This window comes from Ambystoma mexicanum, chromosome 2p (assembly GCF_040938575.1).
Source record: "Ambystoma mexicanum isolate Mex_15411 chromosome 2p, UKY_AmexF1_1, whole genome shotgun sequence".
Lineage (NCBI taxonomy): Eukaryota > Metazoa > Chordata > Amphibia > Caudata > Ambystomatidae > Ambystoma > Ambystoma mexicanum.
In genome coordinates, this window is record NC_090923.1 from 1,183,606,898 (window position 1) to 1,183,628,260 (window position 21,363).

Sequence of the window (21,363 nt, forward strand, 5' to 3'; positions counted from 1 at the left end):
AACGACCAACAAACATTACCATCATAACAATATGACAATATTCATCAGGTATTACGACCCCCATTCCTCCTCCCCCTCAACTTGTCCAATGTTTCTGTTCCATTATTGTGAAGTCACAGATCATTTGCTCATTACAATGACACAGAGAAGTATAGAGTAAAAGTTACACTGTTCCGGTCTATCAAAGCCAAACAGTTGATATTCTCCCGGTATTCCTTACTTCCCCCTCTTCCGATTACATTGCCTATCCCTCCCTCCTTGGTATCCCATATGCACACACCCACTAATCCTTGGTCCCAGGAATGTTCTATCCATTCTGGGTCACTATTTGGATCATTATTTCCCACCCCTTAGGCCGGGGGACCATATATCTTCCATTTTTGGGCCACCGCCAATCTCCCTGCCCTGAACATTGCCTCCCACATCCTAGGTAATCTATATTCCTCTCTGTAATTGTAATTGTTTATTTGTAAAGCACTTATACACAAGTGAAGTGCTTCAAAGTGGGAAGGGAACAACAGAAATACAGTCGTCATTCTTAGGCCTTGAAAATTCTGAATGATCTAACAACAATAACTAGCATACTAGTCCAGAGGCATTTCAGCTAGTGTAAGTGCGTGACAGAGAGTATGGAGAGAAGAGGGGGCGTGGAGGGAAAAGGACATACAGAACAATAAATACCGTACTAGGCCTGGCGACATTTCAGAGTGATGGATGGTCGGTCATCTAATGTGCCTATGCATGAGTATTAGGCGAACAAACAAGCTGGGGAGGGGAGACATAGGGAGGACAGACAAACTTGCTAGGCCTATTACATTAAAGGTCGTGCAAGTTCACAGACAGGAAGTGCGAGGGAGAGGGCGGGGGACAATTGCGCCCAGTCCAGAAGGAGCCTAGGTTAAATGCAGTGTGGTTGCCCCTCTCATGGAACATATTCCGACTGCAGAGGCCTGTAGCAAAGTGCAGGACTGGCGGGAGAGCCTGGGACCTGTGAGGCTCTGGAGGTGCACCAGGCGACCAGTCAGCGAACTGAGCAGGTTGGGGAAGAGAAAGAAGGAGGGAAGCAGGCAAGAAGAGAAAGGAGGTTAGCAGTGGAGAAGGAGAGAGAAAGAGGAAGGTCTTGAGGAGTTTCCGGAACTTAAGGAGGACAGGCTCAAGACTTAGAGAGACAGGGAGGCTGTTCCAGAGGGAGGCACCTGCAGAGGATAACAATCTACCCCGAAATCCCTGTTTGGAAAAACGGCTCACCCACAGAGAGTTGGAGGAGGCCCAACAGAACGCTTTTTAGAGGTAACAACAGAACAGGTATACAAACGGGGGTGGGATACATGGGGGTACATAGGAGGGGTACAGCTGTACCGGGTGCCGGGGAGGAGAGGGCCAGGCGTCATCTAGCGAGTCAGGTGGCGCAATTCTAAATTGGAAGAGCATTGGGGCGAGTCTGATGCTGATGGGGAGGAGGTTCCATAGTCTTGTGATTTAGGCAGAGAAGGTTTGTTTTCCGGTACAGATCTCAAGTCTGATTTGCCTGGTAATTTGTGGAGGACTGATTCATAGAGGATTCATGAAGACTTTAAAGTGATTTGTGCGTGCAGTGGGAGCCAGTGAAGGTTGATAAGGGCCAGGGTTATGTGGTCGTATCTGTGTAGACCCTTGATGAGACGTGCAGCAGCATGTAGGACACTTTTCAGGGGCACAAAGAAGGACACCTGGAGGCCTTCAAGGAGTGTATTGCCCCCATCCAGGTGGGATAGGACCAGTGCTTGAACTGTGGATCTAAAGCAGTCTGGAGGGAGGAAGGGCTTGACTTTCCACAGGAGGGAGATTTGATACCAAGCTGTCTGAGTTTCCTTAGCTATGTGTGTCTTGAAAGCAGAGATGTTTGTTGATGTGGAACCCAAGGGACCTGGTGCAGGAGATGAGCTCAGGTGTGAAGCCCTCAGAGTTCATGGTTGATAGCCAGGTCTGTATGTTTGGGCGTTCGGTGTTGCTGGCAAGGAGTAGGAATTTGTTCTTGGAGGGGTTGAGCTTCAAGTATACACTGGACATCCAACACTGGATTGTTGATGGAGTCAATCGTGAGTTATAGCTGTGTGTCATCTGCATACTGGGGTGATAGTTACCTAGGTTGTGGGGATCCAGAGTGGGTTTCTTTAGTGGAGGGAGGATTTGTCCTGTTTTTATGGTAGATGGGAAGGTGTCTTGAGTTATGGAGCTGTTGATGTTGTCCAGGTAGGGAAGGAGAGCTTCTGTGGGGAGGGTCTTGAGGATGGATGCTGTGAGGATGTCGTCTGTATGCAATGTTTCTTTGAGGGCAGCCAGGGTGTCTATCAGGTCCTCTGTTGAGAGTGTCTTGAATTTTGTCCAGAGTGTGGAGATTTCGCAAGGAGGGACGTTAGGCGGGTCTGTGGATGCAGTGCTGGTGTCTATGTGCTGTCTGTCAAATATTGCTGATTTTGTCGATGAAGAAGGCGTTGATAGCAGTGGATTTTTGGCATGGGTGGGTAGCGGGTTGGCACAGTACTTGACCGCATTGAAGTGTGCTCTCCTTTTGTTGTTGGCTTCTGCTGTGCTATTCTGATATAGGAGGCCTTGGCTGTGTTGCTGAGTTGTTGGCGGGCTACTCGGAGTTCCTTGAGGAGCACATGGTTGCATGCGGTCCTGGAGCAGCGCCAAGTTTTCTCTTGTTTCCTAATGACTCTTTTGCTAAGGTTAAGTTCTTGCATGTACCAGGCCACTGATGGCTTTGGTTTGCAGGTGTGCTGTTTCAGAAGCACGTGTCATTAAATGGAGGCTGAAAGGGTGGTGTTGAGTGAGGGCTTCTACTGGGAAGTTCTTGAAGGACCTGAAGATTTGTCTGATGGGTTTCTGCTGGGAGTGCTTGACTGGGGTGGTGTACAGGATGTTGAAAGGTACAGCTAGGTGGTCAGACCAGTCAAGCTTGAGAGGAGAGCTGTAGTGGAGGGAAGACAGTGCAGTGATGATTAGGTCGAGGGCCTTACGTTTCTCAATATCTTTCTTGGTAGTGTGAACGCATCATGAGGTAGACACAGACAATAGGTTCAAGTGTACTCCACAATCGTTTATTAACTCAAAAATGCAGGGTGGAGTAAGGCCTATCTTTGCCTATACTAAGGTGGGATTTCCCTACCTAAAGAAAACTAATTATAGTCTGTGTCAGGAAGTCCAAAGCAAATGTCTGTCTTTGTCCAAAACCTATACTTGCCCTCAGATCTAACTGTATTCGATGTGTAGGGATGTCAGCATCAAAATTAATTGCATTCAAAGAAAAGCTCAGAGCTTCTTCCAGCCCTTGGCTTGTAATCAGCTTCCCCTTCCCCAAGTTCAAAACAGTGCACAAGTTATAGGCGTTCCCTTCCCCAAGAGTTCAATTCTTCCAGCTTTTCAAAACAAAACAATTCCTTGGGACACTTTCCAGCTCTTATACTATTGGTACGTTTCACCAGTTCATATAGGCATTTCAATTCCTCCAGTTCGAAACCATCTAAGCGTTTATTGTAGTCTGAACACAAGTTTCTTCATGAGTGCTTTCAGTGGCTTTTCCATGCTGGTGTGCACTCTCTCTCTATGCGCAGTTGTCAGACCACACGATCCACCCATTACAGGTCATGCAGCCAATGCCCTTTCTTGTGTGATTTTCTATTAACACTGTACCACTGCTTTCACCTTAGGTACTTTCATTGATATTTCCATCCGGGGTTGCGTCGGACTTGGCATAGTTGTTGGACCCCACAGTCACCCATTACAAATCACGCAAACCGTTCCCCCTCCTTTGCTACCTTTCCATCTACATTAGGCCACTGTGTTAGCTTGACAGTGCTCTGCAATTTCTCCACCTGTGTCACACTCTCCAGACACTATACAGTGGCTTGATTGATCACAATGCACCTGTTACACTTTTCCTGAACTCCTTTTGTTGTTGCCAATGTTAGTTTCCTCCTATCATACCCTTCTTGGTATTCCCTTGTCTTTGAAAATACTTGTGTATCAGATAATACAGATCGTGGTATCAGCCAAATTCACAACCTTTCTTTCACTCCACTCAATATTCACGAGTGCCATCATGCACTAATTACACCTTCTTGTATTCTCCTGACCTTGCTAATATACATTAACATGTGCTTCCTTTAATTTTCATTTTTGACTTTTGCCTATGCCTGTTTTATCATAAATTGCAGTTCTCTGTATTTATGCCGATTCCCAAACTTTCTTTCATTCAGTTTAATGTTCAAGATTGCTCAACACTTTTTTCACTCGGTTCGGTGTTGAACGGTATTTCTAATTGCTTTCACGTTGTTCGCCATTCACAAATGCTTATATTTACTTTCACTTCACTCAGCAGTCATAGAAATGCTTGATTCCACTTAAATCGATGTTCCGTGCTTGCATTACATATTAGCCTGCCAATCCGGTGTTTCCCCTTCTGGATTCACTCACCAGTCAGAGCTTACAGCTTCTTTGCGAGGTCCTCGACCTCCACAGGTTTTCTCCCTCCCTGTGTGGTACCTCGACTCTCCTCCCATTGGCTGTCTGTGGCTTCGCGCACCTGGCAGTGCTCCTTCTGCAGCTTGGGACTTGCTCGACTGCTTCGCTCAGTAACGTCAGTCTTTTTCCTTCTGCCTGCCACGGACCTTGAGCATCCTTCAGCTCTGCTTCCTGCTGCATAAACTCTACCTTTTTTCTGGGTCTCGAGCGCTCTGCTCGCACACTGCTGCTGCCTGCACCCAGCTTCTTCCACAGCTGCCTCTGTCTGCACGGCTCACTTTGCCTCCACAGCTGCCTCTATTTACCTAAGGATGTTAAGTTTTAAAGTTCATGCCACCATGATTAATCCAGGAAAGACTAGACCACTCGCCATTAGAACAACAGTTCTGCCTTACTCGTGCTGTCCTCCTCCTCATCCGAGTACACAGCTGAGGCCTATATGTGTCTGTATTAACAAAATGAGGCTGATAGGTGTTTGTCTCAACAAAATGTGGATGTGTCTTCCTATTTGGTCTCTTCCTTGTCCCAATGATGAGCTGGTGGTCCTGGGGGAAAGTTTGGAGGGAAGGACAGGGAAAAGGCTGACAGTAGCCTACACAGGCTTGAGGCAGGTGATTCTCCCTAGCATATCCACCCCCAGGGTTGGGATCCAAGAGCGATGGCTTTTGCCTGGTCACGTGAGTGGAGGCTACAGGGGTAAAAGAAGTGAAGGCACTATCCCGGCTAACTTTCGACCCATTTCCCTGCTCCCGTTCCTGTCGAAACTTTTGGAATCTCTGGTCATACCCCTTCTGTCATCCGTCTTGGAATCCTCAAAGATCTTCAATCATGCCCAGACAGGTTTTAGGCCAGGGAGAGGGACGGAGAGTATGCTTGTCTCAGTGCAAGACGATATGTCTAGACTTGTTGATGCGGCTAGAGTTGGGGCTCTGATTTTGTTGGATCTGTCCGCCGCATTTGACACGGTGGACCGTCCTATCCTTCTCTCACGTCTGGCACAGATCGGGATCTCTGGCCCGGTTCTTGCTTGGTTCACTTACTTTCTTTCTGACCGCACTCAGACCCTCGCAATGCCCCCTTTTCTTTCTTTCCCCTGTGCTCTCACCTGCGGTGTCCCTCAGGGATCTTCTCTCTCCCCAATTCTGTTTAATATTTATATCTGGATGCTGGTCTGCCTCATTTGCTTAACTGTTCCTATGCTGATGATACTCAAATCCTGATCCGCTTGGATCAGGATCAAACTGAGGTCTCAGCGTGTCTTTATGACTGCCTAAAGGCAGTCGGGGGCTGGATGGACCAGAATTGGCTCAAGCTCAATGGCGACAAAACGGAAGTGATGTTGGTAGATTGCCCTCCCAACCCCTCACTATGGACTCCCGCGTTTTGGTATGCAACACTGGGTCCTTTGCATGGTCCAGTTGACAAAGTGAAGAATCTGGGGGTTATTCTCTCTGCCTCTCTATCTATGTCAAATCAGGTCACAGCTGTTTGTCAGTCCGCCCACCACCAGATCAGGGTTCTAAAAAGAGTCCTTCCCATGATTCCGGAAGTCATGCGTCCCCCCGTGGTGGCTGCACTAGTCCTCCCACGGCTGGACTATTGTAACTCCCTATACCTTTCTCAACCGGTAGGCCTTCTCCAGCGACTTCAACGTATGCAAAACCTGGCAGCCAGATTAGCCACTGGCTCTCCCTATGGTGCCCACATCTCGCCAGTGCTCCGCCGACTCCACTGGCTCCCAGTGGCTCAGCGAGTTAAGTTCAAGTCACTGTGCTTTTTCCATCGGGCAATCCACGGCTTTGGAGCTGAATTTCTCCAATCTAAATTCCTCCGATATATCCCGGAACGTGATCTCCGTTCCTCGGCCACCAACCTACTTGCCGTGCCTAGGTATAACTGGGAAAGACTCGGCGTCAGAGCCTTCTCCATCGCCGCGGCCAAGCTTTGGACATCCTCCCACTGCCACTCAAATCTATCTCCAACCATCTGGCTTTTAGGAAAGCTCTGAAGACCACTTTATTCTAGTTCCCTGGCTTCCTACTGTCTTTCTCAGCCAAGCAGCCCGCTCACTAGCGCCATGATGCCTTTGGGCGACTGTACGCTCTACAAATTCAAGTAACATAACATAACATAACCCTCAGATTCCTCAGAATAGACATGGCATCCTTGGCCATTCCTGCTGCGTGGTGGATTTCAGAGACGTCGTCTGAAACGGCCCGTCTGGAGCATCAACATTTCTGTAAAGATTCCCTCCAGTTCATCCGCGAGCAGGCGAGCTGATCCCCTTCCGTTTGCACTCTCCCCTAATGTGGTGAGGCCCGTGGCTCTATTCAAAGAAGTCGTCTTTGATCAGTCAATACCCAAGGATGGGAGACAGGGGACCCGCTTGGAACTAGTGTCCATGGTTATCTGTAGCTTCTAGAAAGATGTATGTCATCAACAATTGTTCGGATGAGGTAAATGTCAAGGTTGAACTTAAGCAGCAATCTTTAATCGGTGTCCATGGTTTTGGCAGGTTGGGTGGCCCCCAGGATGGGATTTAGGTGCACATTTAGTCGTCAGGTGACCAGAGCTTACGAAGGGATCAAGGACTCTGCCTATGCCAACACTGCGACCAGCAGGCTCCAAAATCACCTAATTGAGTGATGCACCTGGTTACTGGGCGGAGATCAACTATCAGCTGGCAATCAGACTTCACACTCCTTCAGTATGCCGAACGGGTCAGCAATAGGACTTCAGAACTATGTCTCTTTCACAAATTCTTGTTAAGGGGTGTACAGGCCCCATTCTGCGTAGTTTGCTCCGTACCTGTATGACTTGTGGGGCTTAGATGATGATCCGACCAAGGTATGGCTCCTCCCGGAGATGTGCAGCTATGTAGTCGGGTACGGCCCAAGATCCTTGATCTCCCATCTGAAACAAATCAAATTACTGCTGGACTCCTTTGCATCCAAACTGGAAGGTGTGGGCAGAGGCGTGCAGCCTCCTTAAACTCTCAGCGTTGTTTCTAAGCTGGTCCTCACTTCCAACAGTCCAGAATGTCGACCGAGCCTCGCCAGATGCCCTTCTCTCTCCTCTCACCCACAAGAGCAGAGGGAGTCTGCAAAGGCAATGGGCTTGGCCGGGCAGCCGACGGGGACCATCTCCTTGGTCAATCCCAGTGATCCATGTGAGCCGCTCCTCGTCTATTGGCCCCCGCAGGTCTTCCACCGCAGGCCCTAGCTGCTGCTTGGGACATATGTTCCTTCAGACTTGGGTCCTCGAAAAACCAGCAATCTTTCAGTCTCTGGCTGTGCCATTCTCCCTGGATTTGTTCTGGATGAGCCCTAATACTTCAAGTGGGGGCGAACCTCTTCACATCACATGGTTACTGGGCGGAGATAAACTATCAACTGGCAATCAGACTTCGCACTCCTTTAGTATGCCCATCGGGTCAGCAATAGGACTTGAGAGAAGTGTCTCTTTCGCAAATCCTTATTGTATAGGCCCTGTGCTATGTAGTTCGGTCTGCACCTGCACAACGCGTGGGGTTTAGACAACAATCTGACCAAGACATGGCTCCTCCAGGGGACGTGCAGCTATGTAGTCTGGTACGGCCCAAGACCCTTGATCTCTCATCCAGACCAAATCAAATTACTGCTGGACTCTTCCGCTTCCCAACGGGAAGGAGCGGGGACAGCAAGCAACCTCTTTATGGTCTCAGCATTGTTTCTAAGCCACCCCTCAGTCGACCGATCCTCGCCAGATTCCCTTCTCTCTCCTCTCACCCACAAGCACAGAGGGTGTCTCCAAAGGCAGTGGTCTCGGCCAGGCAGTTGATGTGGATCGTCTCCTCAGTCGATCCCACAGAACGATTCATGTGAGCCACTGCTCGCCTATCGGCCCCCAAGGGGCTTGCACTGCGACGTCTGTTATACCACCGCTGGCCCTAATACTTCAAGTAGTGGGCGACCCTCTTCAGATTACAGTTCGGGGGGAGCTCAGATCCCTTTTCTGTCCGGTGGTGCTCGAGCTACACGATCTTCATCTATACGCCCCCTGATGGCTCTCCTAAAGGAGATATATATTTATTTTTTTGGGGTGTTTTCTTTTGTATCCTCCTGTGAACCCTAGGAATGTTTGAACTATTCTAGACCTTTGAATACTTTTAATTGTATCCTCCTGTGAACCATAGGAATGTTTGAACTATTCTAGACCTAGGAATACCTTTAGCTAGTTTAAAGACACAATTAAAACAAATGTCCACTTCCATTGTTCAAGAAAATAAAGTAATGTGAGCCCAAAAAACTATCTCTTCTAACTTTTACTACTGTACTTTCAAGAAACACATCAAAAGAAACAGTGTTATAAGGCTACCTGCTTGTAGTGATTAGCAAGCCCATAAAGCTTGTTGTGTGTGTTGTGATAAAGAAGAGCTAGAAAAAAGGGAAGCGGTGCACTTTGTGATTCAGTGTGTTGTTTTAGAACATTATAGAAAAGCACAATGGTAGGAAAAAGTAAACCACTGCCACCAGCCATTTAAAGTAGTGAGGGTAACATAACAATGTTACATGATAAGATAGGATAAGGGGCTACTAAGTAACACCCCAGCACTGAACATAAGATGGTGTGTGCTGGACCTACAAAGAGAAAATGTAAGAGTCAATTTCACTTTACTATTCTTGGGAACTGTAGTTCACACAGAAAAGGTATTTAAACCTTATGAGAAATCCAAAGGATTTCCCAGTGACACTACACTAAAGGTGCTGTTTGTCACTATACAAAAGGCAGGTGCCTATTGAGTTTGTCACATCCCAAAAAAAGTGAAAACAAAAAATCCAAATCAGGTAAAAACACATAAGAGAGTGAGAAAAAGGTCTAACTCACTCTAGGGTTAAAATGAAAAAGTCCTAAGTCCAGCAAAAGAGCTGGGGATCTCTAAGGTTGAAGGGAATTAGCACAGTAATTAAAGTTATCCATACATTGAGGTGCTTGGAAAAGGTGTAGAAAGAACACAATGCCCTAACGATGCTATGCTGGTTTGTGGCTATATCTTTTCAATGCAGAAGCAACATCAGACAACATTTTAGTGGACATGGGCTTCATCTTCAGTCTCACTTAATTCTCCCAACCATCCTTTGATTCTTTGGAGGGTGGGAGCAAAACCCAGCTTGGGAACGGGTGGGGAAGAGGGGAGAGTGAGTGAGCGAGGGAGTGGGGGGGTCACACAGGCTTACTCTTTGCTGCAAATGTCCCAATGGCATGAAAGAGGCAGAAGAAGAGTCTCACCCTTTAGGTGGCACCTCATCCACAAAACAGACACACTCATTTAGATCCCCTCCCATGTAGCTCTCATAGGAGGATGAGTTACATCACTCACCCACACATGTAAGGAGATCTCTGTTAGGAAAGATTTCTCTTTAGACAACTTTCACTCCATATTTTGTGGACCCCAGTCTTTTTTGCTTTAGTTTTTTAACCTGTCCTTACTTTTTACAGAGAAGTGAAGCCTTCAACTTCACTCCCCTGGGCTTTTGCTCATTTGGTATAGGTAAATTGATCAGTCCTTTACACTCTCAGTACTGGGAAATGGGTTCCCTTTAGTCTTTCTTACCTTTTTGGTAACGTTGTAACAGTGCACCAAGCATCTTACAATGCACTGCTGTGGGGATATACTTTTGTATCACCCAAGAATTTGACACAAGGGATTTTTGGTTACTTGTATATGTGCCTAAAGACATTTTACATTTTTACCAAATTTGCATTCTTTTTAGTGTGAACATTCGTGTTTACCACGTGTGGCTACTAAACGTAGCTAGTGCCCTAAAATGGCAGTACCATGAGATTTTCCAATTGTTTTGCCTTCCTCCTGCCTTCTAAGGTCAGGAAATCCCTTGCATGTTCATGCATTCGCCTTGGGAAAACTGCTGCTTTCATGGGCTACTGCTGGCCTGACATATAGATGGAAAGCCCTGCTGGGTATCTCCGACACAAAGTCCAACAACAGCCAAAGATGGCCGCCACTGCAACACCTCGCATCGATGGAGCTGCAAGCCCATCACTCAGCCCTGTGCCGTGATCTGCTGGGCCAGCCGGGCCTAATGATCCCGGACTTCATACGAGCCGGCAGGCTTTCTCCGGCCCCCACCAAAGGCCCACACTTAAGGCCAATGGTTTCCTCTGTCTAGTCCTGTCCAGATCCTGGACGATCCTTGATGGATGAACCCAATTCACGGTATGTGCGGAATCTCACAGGTAGAAATATCCTTACATTAACTGTGCTTACTGTACTGCTAGCCGACAACACCATCCCGCCAAGTATATTTCTTCCTGATGCACTACAAACCCTCAACACGATCCTTCTTTGGCCACACATTCTGCTGATTCAGATTCCGTTGGGCCAAGAGTGTCCATTCCTTGCTGCGCACCTTTTCGTAACCTACACCTTTCTGTCCGTATCTCTCCTACCTCCGTGCCAAAGCGGTATAACGTTGTTTCATTGTCAGTCATTTTTACAAGCGACTTTTAAATGAGTAAAAAATTATGAAAAAGTGTATCAACATTTTTTGGGTGGGTTGGGAAAGGGTAGATCAGGGGTTGGGGGATCGGGAATAGTTAAAGGTAGTTGGGGTATGGGGGGGTTGGGAGAGGAACCTCCCACCCCAAAAAGAAAATTCAATTACCTTTTTCATACTTTTTTACTCGTTTAAAAGGCAGTCGTAAACATGACTGATGATGAAAGAACATAGAACTGCCAAACCCATGCCAACTAACAGGTGGAACAAGCACATTCGCTCTAGAACAATGTCTTGCTATAACATGCACCCACAGCCATGCCACACAAGCTCTCATCATTGCTGCGGCCCCAGTAGTCTACCGAGCCTTGCCACGACCAAGCCCGCTCAAGATTTCTCTGCAACAAGCCACGGTGACGTCAACACCCGAGCCATGGGCAATATGATTGCATATATTACTCTGAATGCAACCGCTACTTCTAGCCTATTCAAACCCCTCTCACGCCCACCTAACATCAGGTAAGTTTGCTGTAGATCTTCTCAGCATGCCTTTCTCAGTCAACCCACTGAACTATATTGCCGTTTGCAAGAAGTATTGCCAGCCCAACAGCAATATTTGCCTGCCAAAACACAGTAATGTTTGCCTGCTAAATTGTTACTTCTTGCTCCTGCAGTTAACAATGCTACAACTGCTGCCTGCTCTATATGTTCCCCTGTAATTGCAACAGCCTCAAATGCCACTCAGAATTGTCTTAATGTTTCTTACTGTGGAACCACTGCTACTCCTGCCGAGCCTAGAATCCCCTCCAGGGCCAATATAACAACAAACAACCCACCCCTTGCGTATACTGCAAAAAAGCCCCTTCCTGGAACTGCCCCGGCCTCAACCTACCACCAGCCTACTATTATGACTAACCACCTTAGCCCCAGTCTAGCAATCGGGCCCCCCCACCCTGGTCCCAACCACCACCAGTCCACCCAACCTGACCTCCCACAGCACTATGGTAGGAACCCACAATCCTCCCTGCCCAAATCTCAAACTAGCTCTGGTCAATGCTCGGTCCCTGACTGTGCATGCCCTTGACATTCACAACCTAACGGTGAACAACCTTGATACCCTTGCCATTACAGAAACATGGTTGCACTCAGCAACTGGCCCGACCTTATCCTTTGTCCTCCCAACAGGTTACACAGTCTACAGAAGCGATAGGCTGAACGCTAGAGGAGGCAGAGTGGCCTTCATTGCGAAACACCATCTACGCATTAGGCAAATCAACACGTCACTCAACAATTGTGACACTCTCTCTCTTAAACTGACCACCTCCTCCGCTAACACAATCACTGTTCATCTCGTCTACCACCCACCAGGCCCCATCCTGTAATTTGAAGAGGACCTACTTCCTATTTTAGGTGAGAACATCAAGCCTTTCTCACAAGTACTTCTTCTGGGCGATGTCAACCTATGGCTCAATCACCCTACCGACTCACCAGCAACCTCACTAGCAAATGCCCTTACCACTTCTGGCTTAATCAACGCATTCCCAACCCTATGCATAATAAAGGGCACTTACTAGATTGGCTAGCTGACATCACTGCCACATCTCTATCATAGCCAACTCTCCTGTCCCGTGGTCGGACCACCACATCATCACCTTCTTACTCCCCCGGCCCACATATCAAAACCTTCACCAAGACGCTTCCACCTTCCCTGGCCCATAGCTCACGAAAAGTTACCAAAGACAGCCTCTCCCCGTTCCTTAACATCCTTAATGGAGAGCTCCTGGATACCTCAGACCCTATGTACTTAGTGGATCTCTACTCTGAAAGCTTGGCTACTGCCATGGACACCATCACCTCTCTAGTACTCAAAAAAGCCAAACAAGCTAGCCTTATGCACACTCGCCTGGTCACTGATGTGCCCACCTGCAACACTCCAGGTGCCCCCATGTTTAGCTTCAAGGAAATCTCCACACAAGAGACTCTATGCATCCTACAAAGTCTCAAGCCATCTAGGTGCAAAGGAGATGTCTGCCTGGCCCCCATTGATCAAAGATTGTGCAGAAGCCCGAGCACCTTTTATCACAGCCTTCATCAATACCTCCTCTACCGCAGGTGTAGTACCCTCCTGCTTCAAGGAAGCTTGGGTCCTTCCCCTTCTAAAAAAACCTACACTCGACCCTGCCTCCCCTAACTACTACCAAGCCATTACGACCGTACCCTTCCTACACAAAATTCTTAATGGAGCTGCCTATATTCAAATTAACCACCATGTAGAAACAAACCAAATACTCAGAATGCGCCAATCTGGCTTCTGCCCAGGGCATGGCACTGAGTCAGCACTCCTAGACCTGAAAAATCAGATGGATGAGATCAGAGATGAAGAGAAGCTTGCCCTGCCTCTCCTCTTACACTTGTCTGCAGCCTTCGACCTAGTCGTCCACGAAACACCTTGCCACCACCTTACATCTTCAGCCTTCTTCTCCCAGGAAGCAGCATCATGGATCACTTCCTTCCGTGAAGGAAGAGTGGTGAAGGTTTTTGCTGAGAATGCCTGTGCAGTACTCTCCCCCATCAACTGTGGTGTACCCCAAGGGTTCTGCGTTTCGCCTACTTTCTACAACATATTCACAAAGCCCCTCTTCGACCACCTGGATTCTCTCTGTATAGCCTATACAAACTATGCCGACGACACGCAGATTCTCCTTCCTCTTACTGGCTCCTCTCTCGACGATGCCGCCACCCTGTGCTCCACTTATGCCACCATCCAAGCCTAGATGGAGACTCATGGCCTCTGCCTCAATGATGAGAAAATGTAACTTCTCATCATTGGTCCCGCATCCGTGCTAAAAATGTTGGGTTTGCAGCACTCCGCCTTCAACATTGATAGGTCATCGATCTCAGTTTCTTCAACCGTGAAAACTCTGGGTCTGTACCTACACTCCACTCTGTCATTAAACTGCCAAGTTAGTGCCATATCCTCCATGGCAGCCTACTCAACTAAACTCCTTAACGCGCCAGACCCTTCTTCACTAGTGTCAATTGCCTGACGATCGCCCGTGCAGTGGTGGGTGCTAGGTTAGACAACTGCAATGTCCTGTTCACCGGCACATTGCATCTAAACATTAAAAACACTCCAGACCATCCAAAACCATGCCTTACATTCCACCCTCAACATTCCTAGATCAGAACATATCTCAGCTGCCTCTTGTGCTGTACATTGGTTGCCCATCAGAGAAAGAATCTCATTCAAGACTCTCAATCACCCACAAATGCATCTCCAAATCTGCCCCACCCTATCTGGTACATAAATCTGTAGACCAGGCCCACCAGAACCCCATATACCCAAAGGCTGGTTCAACCCAAGTTCAGACGTGTGATAGTAGGAGGCTCAAGCTTCCCAGTCATTGCTGCAAAGCAATGGAATTCCCTCCCGCACACACTAAGAGCAGAAGAATCTTATTGGGCCTTTCACAAAGCCCTCCAAACTTGGTTGTTCGACTAACTTGTTCAATTTGCAGTTCAATGTGACCTTCATGCAACCACCATTCATGCTATTGTCCTTGCCTACGGGCCTCATGTAACTGGTTCTTCAGCGCCCTGATGCCTGAGAGTATGTGTGCGCTATACAAATGAAACAATACATATATAAATAATATTGATACATTGGATTTGTGGGGGCTTTGAAACCATTTCCACCCTGTGCATTGTGAATGAGTCAAACATTCACGCTCCCAGGCAAAGGCGCAAGCTTCACTGAATCAGAGCGAATGCTGGTAGCGTCATAATATTATAAATAATTAATGTTAACATTGCCCAACTGAATAATATTCATGTAACTGACAGTGTAAGGATAAAAAAAGGAAGACCCTGATAGAATTGAAGCATAGCCATACATTCTCATTCTTGCACAGGACAGTAAAATTCCTGAAAAGTATCTGAATATAGAAATTGATCAACCTGCTAAAGGTAGAAATCCAGAAAATAAACAGAATATTCATTTCTCAGCTAACATTATTTATTCACGTACATGCCAGTTTCTTTAAAAAAAAATGCCAAAACAGAGCTTTAAAGTAATGTGCTATTATTCTTGGCATTTGTATCGCCTCCCATGGTATCTTTCTGAACATATTAGAAATATCAGGCTACATGTACGGAATGCAATATGACGTGAACCTAAAAGCCAAAACGGGCCTATTATTTCAGACCTACCTGACATGGCTCAATTTGAGATTGCTACAAACTACCCTATGCATGACAGTACTTCTTTCAGACTTCCAGCCCAGAAGAGACTGTGTGATAATCACCTGTTTGTTGTCAAGCATTTTGGCACTATGACACAGACTCGAAATCACTAAATAAAATGTACCAAACCATCCAGGCCTGGATGACCCAGCCTGGCCTTTGATTAAATGAAGAAAAAACTCCTAATTGGCTCACAAAATCGTCTAAACAAACTCTGCGACCCCTTAAAATCCTTTGTTATTGATGGGATCACTATCAATGTCTCAGCGGAAGTAAAACCCTGGGCATTTACCTTGATTCAGCACTCAACTTAACTAGACAGGCCAACGCCACAGCATCGGCAGCAGCTTACATCTGAAAACTCATCAACGCATGTAGACCATTCCTGTCAACAGACAGCTGTATTATGCTTGCTCTCATCCTATCCAGGATAGACTATTGCAAGCTCTAACAACCGCAGCATCAAAAAACTTCAGGCAATTCAAAACAATGCTCTAAGCGCGACCCTTAGCACCCCAAAAAATAAACATATTACCATGGCAAGACAGAATGCCCACTGGTTGCCAGTCCACGCACGGATCCTGTTTAAAACCCTCTCCTTGAAACACAAATGTCTGTCCAACACAGCCCCCAAGTACTTATCCAACAAATTCACCAACAACCAAATAGACCCACTCGCCCAGCCCATTTGCACTTGCCATACTCAGATTCAAACAGCAGAAAGCAGAAGGGTTGCAGCACCCCAGTGGTAGCGCCAAACATTGCAACGCTCTTCCATTACCATTAAGATCCGAATCCTCCTCTTGGTCCTTCTGTAAAAGCTTGAAAACCTGGCTATTCACACAAGAGCGGCTAAAGTAGCTTTCTCTCACAATCCACCTGAAATAACTACTATGACCAGAATTGGTAACCTTATGCATTACTCAGAATCGATACGCATGTATGTATGTACTTTATGCTGCACTGGCTCTACAAACAAAATCAGCGCCCAGATGCCTCAGGGCTAGGTGCGCTTTACAAATTACAAAATAAATAAATAAACAAATAAATACATGATACACATGATGTTTGGAAATCTGCAATACAAGGTGTTATATCCCTGCCAACAGATAGCCAGTCCAAGTTTATGGCATGGATTAGAGTTGGGAATATCACATATATTATTGGACTTTATATTCTTTATTTGAGCAACATGGTCCTTCTGCAGAAGCTCCCAGTGCTTTCCTTTATGGTTGAGGACTCCAGGTGGGAAAGAACTCTTAATATGGGGGTGAGTTTTTTGAGCATACTTGTCCACTGTAGCATGACCATCCAACACCCTGCAGTCAGAGAAGGGAAATACTTCCCAAGAAGATTTTCACTTGTGTGACCAGACTACATTTGCATAAATGGAAAGCACAGAAATATGTGAAATGATTTTGTTTGATCTAAAGGTGTTACCAAATTGCACAGAAAGTCCCTTTGCATGGGGAGCTGGGGAGCTCTGGTGGTGTATTTCTCTTCTGCTCTGTTCCCTGTGAGTTTGTATCTGACCCTTTTACGTCAGGGTAATTTTAACATATTTTGGATCCCGGCCACAGTCAACTGTTCCCCTGACCAAAGAAGTGAGGAGACTCCAAGACTCTTTGGTGCTTTTCTTCCTCCCCACCCCTTTGTCACAACAACAACCCATAGTTTGATAGGTTTTTTTTTAGTATCGATTAAAGGAAGTGTCGGATCTTCCTCGAAGTCCACTCACCCCTGTCCTCCATGCTGAAATAAGAATAATAAACATAGTGGCATTACAGGGGCAACATTACATGTCCAGGATCAGGATACTTGTGTTGTAACATAGGCACAGGACACATTTTGATCATTACAGCCACAAGGAATCTATGCAGACAGTAGTAGTATAGATGCAGTACATGGATCAGTAGTAGTACAACAAAGATACACACACACCAGCATAGGTAGAGAGGCCGGATTAGCATCCTTACAGACTGAACAACTGCTGACGCCTAGATGAAGTAGAACGATTGGAAGCAGTGTGTAATGTGCACATACCAGAGCATAGAGGGAGGATGCAGATCAGAAGTTATCAGGAAGGTGCACGTGCCCAAACGTAGACTGAGATTGGAATATACCATGGTTTTGTAAGTGGTGTTGCCATGAAAAACACATTGTGGTGCACATCAAACCAATGGTCATTGTTATTATATATGAAGCAACACATTAGCCATTGAAACCGTGTGTGTACATTTGTTGACAGGTATATCCTGAGAACTAAACAACTTTTAGGGTCTGGCAACTTTGAAATATTGGGGACTGGCAATTTTGATAGGTCAGCCACTATGAGATTGAATTAATTGTCCAGGATCACACATGCTGGGCCTCATCACGAGTTGGACCCTAGCCCTCAAATTTGGCAGTAACGCTATTAACGCTGCATTTAAGGGTTGGCCCAATCATAAGTATGGCCATAACTGGGTGCCGTCACCTCCAGCTCAGAGCTGGAGGTGAATGCGCCAGCGGTATGCCCATTTTCAGTGCTACAACCACCACTGGTATTTGTGCCGGCGGTAATAGTGCCACCCATCCCGAAAATGGGGACTTACCACCTTACCACTACTCGTGATCTGGCACAAATTGCACCGGTCCGAGTAGCGGTAACGCAAATTGCGTTGGGCGGTATCCTGGCAAAATTAGCGCCGGGATACCGCCCAACTGGGTCCTGTTTGCAATTTTAGCACTTAACTGCATTGTCTCTTAATTTTTATCAAACAGCAAGGGGCAATTATTTTCCAATGTTTTACTTTTAATGAACTAAAAATAATACTCAGGATTGTAGCTTGGACTTGGAAATTGCATGATAAACATGATCATTGTTTAAAAAAAATCTGTGCAGAACATGGTCTGTTAATGGTAGCTTTATTTTCTCCATCGTTCACAGAAGCTCTACAAGTATCATAATACTATGTGATTTGAACATAAAAGATCGCATCAGGGTTGTCTACAGTATTTTAAAGATTTGAACGCACCCAGAGAAAGAACATTTGTGATACGTTGACTTGCTTGAAGTCATTGTTTGACTTTCATTTGCAGATTATTTATGATGTGAAGAAAAAGCTTTGTAATTGTAGAAAAAAGCAAAACAATGTGTATGAATTTAGCAGGCCTTAAAATAGGCTTGCTAGTTGCCTGTGGCATTTGGTTGTTTCTCTCCTATGTTTCCACTCAAATGGCCTACATGAAAAACAAGGGCTGGCAATGGACTAGATAGACAATGGCATCAGAATGTGAGAAGGCAAACCCTTCCTCCAAAGAAAGCACAGTAAATACTATACGCTGAGATAAGGTGATCTGTTCAGAATCATAGTGTTGTTCAGTGGCAAAGCTGAATCTAGGCCTCGACTCTTTGACATCACAGTCTCTAATTTGACTGCCTAATCCCCTCTTCTGACTAACACATTATGATCTTGATTGGGAGTGGCTGCCCATTGTTTACAAACCTCATTTGGAGGCACCAAGCTCTTGACCTGCACCATACTGATACATTGTTAATTATTGTAACTAGACTTTTCTGGTGCAGGCACGTTGTTCTAGTGGCAAGGTAGGAGTTACATTCTTCAAAGTTTAATTACTCAAGTTTATCAACATCCGTGAGAAAAGAGGAAGTCTGTCTTGCCGGTATTTGGAACTGTGATCTGGCATATGAACACAGATCTCTGCAACAAGTACTTAACACACTGAGCTATCTTCGGAACAATCGTGGAAATCAACTCAGCAACATACATTTCAAATTTGGTTATTCCACATGATCAATGTATTCCCCAAAGAACGGTGAAAATATGACATAAGTTGAGCTATGCTGAACACACACGTTATATGTACCACAGTGAACATAGAACACATTACAGAATGAATTGATCAATTCATACCTCAGTTTTTAACAACAGACAGGCTGCACACTCAGTGCCTCAGCAATGCACTATACAATATCATATTTTGTTATTTTTATTAAGAAAATTGCACTCACTTCTTTGTATCAGTCAACCAGGTGGGGGGCACTCAGGGTTTAAGGTGTGTTCACTTATCAGCGGAGTGATCAGTATTCCAGTTAACTCAAAAACAGCAGCAGCTTCCCACTACGTATTCACCTCGTATTTAATGGGCCTCATTACGACCCAGGCGTTAAGGGTTAACGCCGTCGTTAACCCTTAACGCCTATTCTGATTTTAACGGCTGCTCTTAGCAGCCGTTAAAGTCCATGGCGCTAACCTGCCATGATGCTAATTACGCCACCGTAATTTACGGTGGCGTAATTAGCGCCTTCCCCACTCCCATTATGCCCTATGGGGCAGAAATGGGAATGTGGAAGGGAAAATGTGAAATGGGGATTTACCGCCCCACTCACCTTGGAATGGGGCGGTAAATCCGCCATCCACCATGGTGTAAAGGTAGTTTACACCATGGTGGTAAAGTTGGCGCAATTAGCGCCTGGGTCGTAATGACCCCCAATGTGTCAGGTTGGGCCTAAGCGAAATGAGGGTGGGCCTTGCCCCTTAGACCAGAGCCTGCTACTCAAATTCTTCATATATAGAGAACAATACAATGAAACACTCTTTTCCTAAACTGACTTACTCTTATGAACCTGTGGTAGTCAGGCAAGGCCAGGTATATGAGTGATGAAAAATCTGGCGATGAACCTCATAGACCTGTCCACCTCTGGTGTTGTCCACTTTGCCCTGTAACAGTTATTCATTATTGCTCTAGGGATTGATGGTTCCTCCATTGTACAGCCACAACACATGTACCAATTTTCCCCACATTAGGCAGGTGGTGATGTGATGATCAGTTTTCAAATCACTTTGGCTCTCCTCTCTTCTCTTTTTTTCTAGATGAAGCTTTGTCCCAGAACTGTGGCGTGCTGGTCCACTGCCTGGCCGGCATCAGCCGCTCCGTCACCGTCACTGTGGCCTACCTCATGCAGAAGCTGAACCTTTCTCTGAACGATGCCTATGACCTTGTGAAGCGCAAGAAGTCCAACATCTCCCCCAACTTCAACTTCCTGGGTCAACTGATGGACTTTGAGAAGAGCCTGGGCCGCGGAAGCTCGGACTGTGATAGCCAGCCTGCCCAGGAGCAGGCATTCTTCACCACGACCACCACTGATGACAGTGTCTTCCAGCTGGACTCCACGTAGCTTGGGATCACTCATTTCTCCTTGTACTCTTCCAGGAGGACCAAGAATCAGGCTCCTTGGCCTGGAAGACCGTGGCTGCACCACATTGGCTCAGCAGCAGTTGTCAACCTTTACACACAAATTGGGTTGGAACAAAAGACCATTGATTGTAACAGGGGCAAGAAGGAAAGACTATTTTGTGAGAGGGCATAGAACAGGAAAGGGCATGAAATGAAGGGCCATTTGCGTCAGAGCGGTGCAGCTTTAGCTTGATCGGAGCCAGGGTAGCTCAGAAAGGAAGACTGACTGGAGGTCCCTGACTGGCAGGGTGGACATGGTCAGGAAACTGGAAAGAATGGATCTTTATGAAAGCCATATGTGAGCCTCACTGAAGGATGAGGCTTTGGGCACTATATTCAGAGGTCGCAAGAGACAGCTTTGCTGACATATCTGGTTTCTATAGTTCTATATCCTGAATAAAAGTGTTTGTAGCTTTCTGTTTCCCTTGTGCTGGAGTCATGAAATTGCGCAAATGTTTTGCTTGCTGATTTTGATATACCCTAGTTTGATTCTTGTCTGATCCAGAAGTGTACTTACCTTGTCTCCCTTCTCGACTCCTGGGATATCTTTACCCTTGCTGCCAAGGGTATCGCTCCTTGTCTGCCAAAGAAACATGCTGTATGCGCATTCACTGTGCATTCAACAGTAAAAGAAATGGTGAATCCCATTATACCGAACAAGGGGAGTGGGTGTTGCGGGGGGTGTTCCGCGCTTCCCTTGTACAGTAGAATGGCTTCAGTGGCAGCGGGTTTGTCCCCCGCTTCTATTGGAAGGGCAGCAGGGCATAATAAAGTTTAAAGGACCCTGCAACAGAAGTCCCTATTTACTTTTGGGATAAGAAACTGACGGTGCAGGGAGACGGGCGCGTGGAAGGGACCGAAGTGAGGGTAAGTACACAGC

At 46.4% G+C, this 21,363-nt stretch overlaps 1 protein-coding gene across 3 annotated transcripts in view; it reads left to right on the top strand.

Annotated features, from left to right (window-relative positions):
- Positions 1-20,902, top strand: part of DUSP9 (dual specificity phosphatase 9) — a 197,731-nt gene extending 176,829 nt beyond the window's left edge. For all 3 annotated transcript variants that reach the window (XM_069645363.1, XM_069645364.1, XM_069645365.1), the window contains exon 4: positions 20,120-20,902. In XM_069645363.1, coding sequence (XP_069501464.1) covers positions 20,120-20,424 — 305 coding nt within the window. In that variant the 3' untranslated portion in view covers positions 20,425-20,902. The remainder of the gene's footprint in view (positions 1-20,119) is intronic.
- Positions 20,903-21,363: the final 461 nt, after the last annotated feature.